The sequence below is a fragment of the Leopardus geoffroyi genome, chromosome D1 (assembly GCF_018350155.1).
Source record: "Leopardus geoffroyi isolate Oge1 chromosome D1, O.geoffroyi_Oge1_pat1.0, whole genome shotgun sequence".
Taxonomy (NCBI): domain Eukaryota; kingdom Metazoa; phylum Chordata; class Mammalia; order Carnivora; family Felidae; genus Leopardus; species Leopardus geoffroyi.
Window position 1 is genome coordinate 60,841,537 of NC_059329.1, and position 11,627 is coordinate 60,853,163.

The window sequence follows — 11,627 nt, forward strand, 5'->3', positions numbered from 1 at the left end:
CTAACTCTTATATGTCCTGTCAGGCTGGATACTGTATCAACTCAAGGAAATCTTTCTTGACACTCTGTTGTCCCACCTGGAAGAAGATATTTCTCTTTTTGCTTCTATATTAACTTCTTTTTTACTTCGAGCAACACAGTTAACATATGGCTGTATAATAAACCACCCCCAAATTTAGTGTCTTAATAAATAAACAAACAAATAAACAAACAGTTATTTAGCTTGCAAATCTGCAGCTTGGGCTGGGTTCGATTGATTATTTTTTTGGATATCACCTGGAAATGCAGGAAAAATGGGGGTTGGAATATTATGAATATTTGTTCACTCACTAGTAGTTGATAAATTTCCAGCTAAGGCTGAGACTTTAGCTTGGTTTGGGACATCTATATGTGGCTTCTCCATGTGGTCTCAGCTTCTCAGTATGGTGGCTGTGTTCAAAAAGCAAGCATTGAGTGAGATAGGGGTGGATATATAAATAGGGGGAAAAAAGAGGGAGAAAGAATGAGTGTGGGGAAGTATATACCAATGAAAAACATATAATCTCTTATGACCTAGCCTCGAGAGTCTTGCAAGATCACTTCCACAACATTCAATTCATTGAACCTGTTACAAAGTCCTACCCTGTTACGAGGGGAAGAAAAAAAACAGACTGTCTCTCTTGATGGGGGAATGACAAATTTCTGGAAGAGAATGTAGGATTAGAAATACCTCTGTGGCCATTTTTGTAAAATACAATCTGCCATGTCATACTGCATTGTGTTTTCCCCCCACCAGAATAATAGTTCTGTAAGAGCTGTGACTTCTTGATCATTTCTGTGTGTATTTGTTGAGTAAATAAATAATTGTCTCCTCCACTTCATACATATTAGATATTATAAAGGCTAGAGGAATAAGGGTATACTGAAGGAAATAGTACCTCTAAGACTAGACCCAGCTAACAACAAAAGGCATGGGCCACACGATCTCGGATCTGTTTGGTCTTCACACTATAGACTATGGGGTTCATCAGGGGAGGGACTAGAAGGTACACAAAGCCCATGATCACTTGGACAAGATGAGGTGCCTTGTTCCCAAACCGGTGGATGATGGACAAACCAATCATGGGAGTGTAGAAGAGGAGCACAGCACATATATGGGAAACACAGGTGTTGAGAGCTTTGAATCTCTCAGCCCTGGATGCAATAGTCAGCACAGTACGCAGGATCAGGGCATAGGAGAAGAGAATGAGCAGTGAGTCTACACCCACTGTTGAAACAATGACAAACATGCCATAGATGCTGTTGGCTTTGATGTCTGCACAGGCCAATTTCATTACTTCTTGATGGAGACAATAGGAATGTGAGAGGAGTGCAGAGCCACAGTAGGAGAATCTTTTGAGCATAAAAGGCAATGGGAAAATGAGTGCTACACTGCGACCCAGGGAAACCAGGCCAATCCTGCCAATGACTGTGTTGGTGAGAATGGAAGCATAGTGCAAGGGGCGACAAATGGCCACAAAGCGGTCAAAGGCCATAGACAGCAGCACAGAGGACTCTAGGAAGGACAAACAGTGAATGAAAAAGAGCTGGGCAAAACAGGCATCGTGACCAATATCTCGTGCCCCAATCCAAAAGATGCCTAGCACTGTAGGGAGGGTGCAAAGAGACAGACCCAGGTCAGTCACAGCCAGCATGGACAGGAAAAGGTACATAGGCTCATGAAGTGAGGGCTCTGTTTTAATGATAAAAAGGATAGTACAGTTGCCCAGGATGGAAACCAGGTAAATGAAGCACAATGGGATGGAGATCCAGATGTGCATGTGCTCCAGCCCAGGAATGCCACTCAGCAGAAAGGTGGAGGAAATGTTGCTGCTGCTTTCCAAGGGTCCCAAAGACATAGTGTGTGGAGGGAAGAGGAAAATTGGATTCCTTCGAAATTCCTGAAATGAATTCAGAAAAAAATCTAGAGGTTGAACCTGGGAAGAAATTAGAAACCAAACCAAACCAAACCAAAACAACAATAACAAAAACAAACAAACAAAACAAAACAAAACAAAAAAACATGAGAATCAAGTAGACCTAGAAGTGTACATCTCCTCCAGAGGTCACCTCCTTCTGGTCTCTGGCCTTCTTTCCACATTGTTTTAGAAAAATGTTTTTCTTTGAATTCTTTTCTCCTTTCTCCTTCAGGCTGAGAGGTCTGAGCATCTACACTATTCCTGTTGGTTATACTAATTTTGCCTACCTCTTTTGAGGAGATCTTTAATTAAACACTCCTCACCTGCCTCTTTTCTGCCATAACTCTCCCTAATGTTCTAACCTTTCTTTCAACTTCTCTTTCTTTCCTTTCTCTTACCTTACTTCCTTTGCTATTCCTTTGTCACTGTCCATTCTTCCTTCCTTTCTCCCTCTCTCCTCCCTCCCTTCCTTCCCTCCTCCTTCTCTCTCTTTCTCTCTTCCTTTTTTCCAATCTCTTTCTTCTTCTTTCCTTCCTTCCTTCCTCCTTCCTTCTTTCTTTCTTTCTTTTGTTATTTTGTTCATTCTTTCTTTCATTTTTTGCCTTTCTTTCTTCTTTCTTTCTTTCTTTCTTTCTTTCTTTCTTTCTTTCTTTCTTCCCTCTTGCTTATCTTCATCAGCCACATATAATTGCTAACCTTAGACACAGATTAATCCTTCACTCCCTTCTCCTCTGGTCTTCCAGTCGTGGAAGCCTAGTTTGATCCAGATAGCTCACATGTGCTACTCAGCTCACAGAATTCCAGTAAGGACTGGGGAGTGAATGAATGGCTGTCTGTAAAGTTATTCTTGACTGCTGAAGTGCCATATCAAAGCTCTGATTCTCCTGTGAGTCAGTAACCTGCATTCCCTGGAGATCTAGAGTTCAACTTCTATCAACCTAGGTGAGAGAAAAGGCTGAAGCACCATCAACCATGGCCACATCCCCAATTGCAAGGCAGAGTCCGTGAGAGTCCACAGAATAGAATGCAATATGCCAGTAGGACTTATTCTTCCTTAGATTAAAAATGAAGGTTCATGAGAGGACAGTCACTGGGCAGAAGTCTTATGTCAATTTAAGACTCTTGACTTTCAAAGCAGTGATCTGCCCACTCCCAGTTAATAATTCCACTAGAATGTGAGCTCAAAAATGGCAGGGGCTTGGCTTTGCTTACTTCTGTAAAGACAGTGTTTATAATGGCTATGTTATACAGTAGGCACTCAGAAATTGTTTTATGCATGGTTAAGAGCTAAATTTATTTAGTTAGCTGTTAGTAACTCAGTGCATATTTTATCACTTAAAGAAAATCCTATGAATTGGGGCACCTGGGTGGCTCAGTCAGTTAAGTGTCCAACTTTGGCTCAGGTCATGATCTCAGAGTTTGTGAGTTCGAGCCCTGTGTCAGGCTCTGTACTGACTGCCTGCTTTGGATTCTGTGTCTCCCTCTCTTCTGCCCCTCCCTGACTCGTGCTTTCTTTCTCTCTCTTTCAAAAATAAATAAACACTAAAAGTTTTTTAATCCTGTGAAAAAAGTTCTATTAATAGTACCATATTATAGATGAAGAAATAGAGGATTATAGACAGTTAATATATCTAAGATCAAAGATACAGTAAATGGCCAAAATGAGATTTGAACTAATATCCAGTTATTCTCTAGATTCCAGGCTCTCAACAAACATTATACTTTCTCCCCACATACAGGACTATTCATTGTCAGCTAGAAGCAGCTAGCATAATATCAAGGGCTTAATAGACCTTCAGAAAAGTACTGATTCTTTAGCTAAATTAATAAAGTGACTGGAGAAATACACACCCTCTCTCACTCCAAACACCAGTGAAATTAATAGCCAGTGTCATTAACTCACTGTCCACCTGAAGGTCAGATTGGCTCTTGTGTGCTGTTCCTCAGCTTCTACTTCAGCCATGATCAGTGGTCACCACATCATTCATCAAAATGAATTCAGAAGAGCTGTGATAAACTTACCTGTCGGGAACAGGCAAGCTACCTGGTGATTAACGATATAATGCATAAAACTTAAGGCAGAAAATGTTTTGACATGAAAACGAAGTAGGGTAGTGAAGAAAGAATATATATTACTTAATAATATAAAAGTTAATTTATAATACATGATGAACATCTATTATTTTCCAGGCACTGTACTAGGAACACTGCAAAAGAAATAGCATTTAGATCTTAGAAAAACCCTGCAAGTTAATATTATTACCTCGATTTGCAAATGAGGAGAGAAGCTTACAGAATTTGATGATGTGCATAAAATCATACTATCAATCAGTGACAGCTGGAATTCAAACTGAAATCTCTGGAGCTCCAAGGAGCATTCTGAAAGTTTGGAAGCATTTAGTTTAATATAGCTGGGTAGTTTTTTTAAGCTGAGACAGCCTAAAATGAGTGAAGATTGAATGACAAAAATAGAGGGAAATATCGAAAGTCTTTTTTCCCCACCTTCTTTTACCTCAAGATAGACTCTCTTCAGAGTTTGTTCCTCACATTTTAAAGGGCATAGGGCAGAGTAAGAATCAGAGAGAGAGAGAGAGAGAGAGAGAGAGACAGAGACAGAGATAGATAGATAGATAGAGAGAGAGTGAGTTATGAGAATAAGTTGAAGGAAAGGACTTGGATATAAAAGAAAATCCAGAATAGTGAAGCCAAGAGATATCTGCCTGGGAAAGACCACCGTTAGCCTGTTGGCCAGAGAGATCTTAGTAAGGTAACTATTCTAAGGGGTTCTTATTTAAAGGTCTTCAGAGTATCCATTTTCAGATTTGGTGAGGATTTCATTGTTCTTGACCAGTTCAAGTGTAGAGGGGAGTGGTAAACTTAACAAATGGCTTGCTCACAATTGTTCTTGGAGAACACTTCCTAGAGGTACTTGCACAAGTTCAATGGCTGCTTCTAATTCTATCACTCAGACTCTGTGGTTGCTCAGGAAAATGTCCTTTCATGTCACAGACAAGCTTTTCTTTCAGAGGATCACTTGACTTCCTACCCCTCTGTCTCTGCTTCTTGGAATTAACTCCTGATTCTGCTAACCTTGTGTCTGAAGCTAAGGAGTAGAGACTGAACTTATAGCTAATCTCATTCTTGCATCTCGGTTTTGCTTGCCTAACTTGTCTGTCTCTGTGGGTCTCAGTAATACTCTTATGTTGCCACATATGAGGTGACTCTCTGCACTAGAAGTCAATGAAGTGAATGGGTGTGAGAAAGCTGCTGTCTCCCTACTAAGCTAGTGCTAAAACCAGACGTGGGATCCCATGAAGTTAGTGAGATCTGACTGCAATGGTCACCACCTTCTGCAGGCATCTTCTACAGCCTTTCTTGTGCTTCAAAGTCCCTTCTCTCCTCTCCCTCTCCAGAGCTCAGACTGAGCCTTCTAGGACCTCTTCTTGGCTTCACAACTGAGCACCAGACACCTGACTTACCTATCAAGGCTAGGTGCAGAGACTTCAGTTCTTGTGACAGGGGAGAAGGAAAGTTAAAACCAGTGACTCTGGAGGGTATGGAGAGACTGAAGGATGGATGTTGAATTCCTTGATTTTTATGAAACTTCCTGAGGTCCCCATTGAGACCATTTCAAGAATCTTTCATCAATTCCCTAGGAGGACTGGTTTTCTGGACCTCATTATCTCATACTCTGGGGATAAAGAAGGGAATAGTTTTGTGAGATATCTAAATGGGAATCCCAGGAGATGTTACACACTGTAGCTACTTTTTGAAGATATTGTGAAATATTTTGAACAGCTCCACAACTTTAGGAAACCAGAGTGGGTGTTGTTGATAATGTTTTATATATGATGTATCATAACCATATAGTTATGCATATCAGAAGTGACAGTGTATATGGTGGGTATATATAACATTAAAAGGGCATTTTTAATTCAATTCTTCTCCCATCAAAAGGGGAAGAAAGGAGCACCACATTCCTGGAAATATGGTGATAATGTTGATTCTTGGTGCCCCAAGTAACCCTATATGCTGCTGACTCCTGTCTATACTCAGGGACTCTTGTCTGTACTCCATCTCCTCTTCCTGTCTCTGATCCACACAGACACAGAATTCAGCCCTTTGTTTCTAGACGTTAAGGAGCTACCTTCAGAAAGGAATTCATTTTTGTACCTTTTGGGCAACATGAGCCCCTGAAAAGCATAGGTAAACCAAGGAATTTCATATGTCAATACAGAGATATGAAGAATTAATCATCCATTTTGGACTTTAAAAGCTGATGGGAAAGATATTTTAGAAAGAGGAAAGGAGGGCCATTTCAGTGTTTTCATTACCTATGTAATTAGTATCCAGCTTATTGACTCTACTTTGAGAATACAAAGGTATAAATATTAAGGAATGTCCCAGATCCCCACACCAACCATAAGAGGTTTATTCCAATTCGTTGGCCTGATGGGCCCCCTTGGAATGTGCTGGGCTTCCTCTTGTGGCTTCATTCCATTAATCTTTGGTCAAACACATTGTAGACACATCTGAGTGTTATGTAGCAGTATTTCTCAAATCAGAGTCCCCTGATAATCAGGATCAGAACCACCTCTAATGCTTATTAAAATGCATATTTCTGGGCCTCATCCCTGTAGTGCAGAATCAGAAACTGACATTAGTCGCAACCACAAAGGTCTAAGAATTCTTATATATCCTTGTCTTTATGATTTGTTTCAGCTCTGATTCCAGAATATTTTATTCCTTCTATAATAAAAAAAAAATGTATCACTTTTAACCTGGAATCCATTTCAAAACACAGTTACCTTTTATATTAATTTTCTGGGGCCACCAATACAAAATGCCACAGACTGGGTGGCTTTAACAATAGAAATTAATTTTTTCACAGTTCTGGAGGCCAGCAGAGCCCAAGATCAAAGTGTTGACAGGTTCGGTTTCTTCTGAGGCCTCTCTCCTTGGCTTGCAGGTGGCCATCTTCTGTGTGTCCTCATATGGCCTCTCCTCTGTGCATGAGTATCCTTGATGTCTCTTGCTCTTCTTATATGGACATGAGTCATATTGGGTTAGGGCAAACCTTAAATGCCTTGTTTTAACTTCGCTATCTCCTAAAGGCCTTTACCTCCAAATACAGTCACATTCTGAGGAACTGGGGGTTAGGACGTCAGTATAAATTAGGGGAGGGCGCACAATTCAGCCAATAGCATCTGTTTATCCATGCATCCTATCACCCACTTTTTCACTTACTTAACAAATGTTTTATAACATAAATAATACCTCCTCACACACTCCCCCACAAAAATACACAAGCAATATTTATTTACCATCTCTGAGTCCAAGCACTGAGAAGAGAGAGATAGTGTTAGATATGTTTTGGAAGAAAATAGGTCTGAATCTCAGATTTTGTGAAGAGAAACAGAGGGACGGAGGGAGGAAGAGAGAGAGAGAGAGAGACAGAGAGAGACAGAGAGAGGGAATTAATCTTTGAACAGTTTATTACAGGGAAGATATCCTACATGCTTTAAATCTTAACTATTCAGCTCTGTGAGGGGAAAAACAGGACATGATATGGGGAGAGACAAAATAAAAAACTCATATCTCCTATCACAGAAAAGAATAGGAAAAGAAACAAGGTAGGGGCAGAATGAAGGGAATAACCTGTACATAAAGATGCTGCCTTGAGGAGACACCAGCTAGGAGAAACTGAAAGGACCTTAAAAGAATATTATTGGATTGGATTTAGACAAACTGATGCAAAAATTAATGTTTTTCTTTTAATTTAAGTATGGTTTTAAAATAGTTTTTATTGCATTTTTCCTGTGATAAATAGTTGGTAGATATTTATGAATAAGAAAGATGATTAGAAATAAAATAAGTAACATCTTTCCCCCTGCACACCCTAGTTGTGTGAGTAAATTTGATGCCCATCCATATTCACCTAACACCTAAAATGTATATTTCCCAGGAATATCCCATGCTGTTTTAGATCTACTTTTTTTTTTCCTTTGTCGCCACTGAGGCATTAATCTAAAGTGTTAGTATATGTGGGAAAACTAGAGTTCAAAAAGTCTCAACAGCACAATGCCAAAAGTTTATGTTTTGAGATCCAACAGACCTTAATGTGGTTTGGGGCTTTCCGTTTATTACACGTGATGTTGGTCATAGTAACTTACCTCATTGAACTTCCTATCTAAAAGAATTATATGAGAACTTGCTATCTTGAATGGTAATATAGCACTAAATGAAAATAATTTGAGAAATTAAAATTTCAACAAAATGATTGATATTCAGTATTGTAGTAAGTACATAAACATCATGACCATTTAAAAATGTGTCTTATAAGGATGCTTTTCAATTAACATTCCTGAAGTAGGCATACCTTTTTCACTCCTACTGCGGTCTTTTCTACCCTATTGAAGTGTTTGGGAGGCCATTCTTCACAAATAAACAGAAGGCAATTCTTGGGATGGATCCTAGGTTATAGTTCTGCATTAAAAAAAGCTCATAATTTTGATGTATCAATAATCAAATAATCAGCATATAACAGTCAGCTAGCTGCTACCTGGAGAATACCTTCCTACAGTAAGTTTTTAAAATTAAAAAAAATCTTATTTTAAAAATTTGACTCTGTCATCTTAATTTCCAAAGGAAAGTCAAATTGGATATTGCATGTAAGTGCTTTTAAACATTCTATAGTATATAGTAAATGTTCAATAATTATTGGGTGTTATTGCCACAATTGTCACTATTATTTTTTATCATATTTCCCAGATAATCAGTAAGATTATCTGTAAGATTTCTGTAATAAATTAGTAAGATTGGAGGTAGGGAGGAAATACAGGTGTTTTATTTACTTTGAAATTAAAATGTATACGTATTAGAGAATGCTCCCAGATCCTCAACCGTCCTATGTCCTTTCACAGAATTTTGGACACACACCCAGGTATCAACACGAGATGTTATCACTTTTTTTTTTAATCAACTTCAGTTTTAAGTTGCTCTCCTGCTGCCTTCTGAAACTTAGTTTTGTAAGAACTCTTCAATAGATGCTAGTCCAAGGGCGGCGTGAAGCCTCTGGAAGACTTTGCAGAAAATCTTCAACTTCAACTGGCTGAGGGATGGAAGTGATGAATCTGAAACCCAGAGAGTGTGACTTTCATACAGAAATAGGACTCACTTGTCAAGTCACAGTTTCTAGATGCTAACTGGTTCCTTTAAGGTACTAGACCAAAATGTGGGGTAGGTATGATAAAACAAAGAACTTACTCTGAGTGGTGTGTTAGTTGGGGTCCAGTCAGAAGAAAGAAACCACAGAATAATTTAACAGAAAAGTTTAATATAAACATTTATTAACAAGAGATTATAGTAACAGGGTATCAACTAAGAGTAAGAAAGAAAGAGCCATAAAGGATACTCTAGGGCTGAGGGAGAGTCTCTAAGAAGGAAACAAGATTTCAAGAGAAGAATCTTTCCCAAGGCTGGCATTTGGATGTTGTCCACCAACATGTGAGTGAAGCTCACTGAATGACAAAGTTCACTAAGTTGTTCTGGGCCAAAGCTGGTCCACAATTAGGATGAGGCTGACTGGTAGAGAACTACTTGCTGGAAGACTGATGACATTTTCCAAGAATGCCTATGGGGGTTACTGTTGGCTTTCTGGAGAGTCAGCCGGGGTACCAGCTAGAATCACCAGAAAGTTTCTAGAAGCTGCTTAAGGAGGTAATCTGCTACGGATTCCCTGAAAACCAAAAATATCAATAGGCTTCATGCCCCAAAGCTCCCTCTCTTCATCCTAACCTAATCCTATCGAAAACACTTAAGGGATTTTACAATCTCAAGCTTCTTAGCAATGCGGATACGGATTTGCTTGGTCTTCATACTGTAGACAATGGGGTTCATGAGAGGTGGGACCAGCAGATACACGTAAGACATGAGGAGGTGTACAATACGGGGCAGATGTTCACCAAAGCGGTGCACGAGAGACAAGCCAATCATGGGGATGTAGAAGAGTAGCACAGCACAGATATGAGAGACGCAGGTGTTGAGGGCCTGAAGTCGCTCCTGGCGGGAGGCAATGCTTAGCACAGTGCGGAGGATGAGGGCATAGGAGAGGAAGATGAGCAGTGAATCCACACCAACAGTGCAGGCCACAACAAAGAGCCCATATATGTGATTGACAATGATGCTAGAGCAGGCCAACTTCATGATCTCTAGGTGCAGACAATAGGCATGGGCCAGCACATGGGAGCGGCAGTACTGGAAGCGTTTAAGGAGGAATGGCAGGGGCAGGATGAGCAGGGCACTTCTAAGAATTGAGCTTAGCCCCATTTTGATGATACGTGCAGGTGTCAAGACCATGGAGTAACGCAATGGATTGCAAATGGCCACATAGCGGTCAATGGACATGGACAGTAGAACTGAAGACTCTACCAGTGACAAGGTATGGATGAAGAAGAGCTGAGTGAAGCAGGCGGGGATAGTAATCTCTCTGACATCAAACCAGAAGATGCCCAACACAGTGGGCAGTGTAGATAGGCAAAGGCCCAAGTCTGTCAGGGCCAGCATGGCCAAGAAATAGTACATGGGTTCATGGAGGGTGACATCGGTATGGATGATGTGGAGGATGGTAAGGTTTCCTACAATAACTGTCAAGTAGATGGAGCAGAAGGGAATAGAGATCCAGCCATGGAGAGCTTCCAGACCTTGGAAGCCTGTTAGGAAGAAAGTGGCTTTTTGGAGGCTGCCATTATAAGAGATCGTCATGGCTTTACGGTCTTGGATTCACCAACCTGCAATCTAGAACGGGATTCCTGGAGAGTGACAGAACTGAATTCTCACTCACCTGAGCATCCTAGGACCAGTGAGACAGGAAGTTCTGCAGATGAAATGAGAAATAAAAGAAAGAATTGAGAGATTTGATTTATAAGGCTTTTCTGGAAGGTCTAGGATGGGGACTTTTACAGGGATTTCTATAGTCTATGAATGCTATATGATTCAGCTGTATGGTGGTATATCTGTCAGTGCTGGACTCTCAGTGGGTTAACGAGGTCACTTCAGATGGCACCTTTTCATATGTTACTCCATGAAAAATATCTTTAATTTAATCACTAAAGCATTCAGAATCTGTATCATATCTATGAGGAATTGGCACTATACACCATTTTGCATAATTGTGTACTAGGATCAAGTGCATATCATATGCCTTCAAATGTATTTTGAATTTGGCTGGGGATTGTGCTTTATTCCACAATGCCTAGCTTGCAAGGGAATGCAGACAAGCACTGACCAAATGCTTGTTGAAATCCTTGAACTTGTAACTTGTGACCAGAGTGATGCCTTTCCTGAATCTACATAAAAGTCTTTGGTGACCAAGGATGCAAATTGTGCTGTGCGAATCTGAAATCTGGAACTGAAAAATGTTTGAGAAGAAGCAGGATCTTCAGAAAGCAAATAATTCTAGAAAAGGGTACATTAGGGCTTAGTTCTGAGAGGATGAAAAGAGATGTAAGTTTCCAACATCAGGGCAGTTAAGCTGGGGCCAGGTGTAGAGATGAGGATGCAGAGGAGGTAGGCATCAGATATGAAACAGAAATGATGAAGAGAAACCTAAAATGGTCAAGAAAAACCTCTAATCTTTAGCTTACAATGAGGAAACTAAATCTTCAGGCTTTCCGAGTAAGCTATGCCTTTG

The 11,627-nt window shown here is 40.1% G+C and overlaps 2 protein-coding genes across 2 annotated transcripts; both read right to left on the minus strand.

Moving 5' to 3' along the window:
* Nucleotides 1-934: 934 nt before the first annotated feature.
* On the minus strand, nt 935-1,876 carry LOC123602441 (olfactory receptor 51G2). The gene has a single exon (XM_045486929.1). It carries the CDS (start codon nt 1,874-1,876, stop codon nt 935-937), a length of 942 nt encoding a protein of 313 aa, XP_045342885.1.
* A 7,863-nt stretch (nt 1,877-9,739) lies between these two features.
* On the minus strand, nt 9,740-10,699 carry LOC123600413 (olfactory receptor 51G1). The gene has a single exon (XM_045482477.1). It carries the CDS (start codon nt 10,697-10,699, stop codon nt 9,740-9,742), a length of 960 nt encoding a protein of 319 aa, XP_045338433.1.
* Between the last annotated feature and the right edge of the window lie 928 nt (nt 10,700-11,627).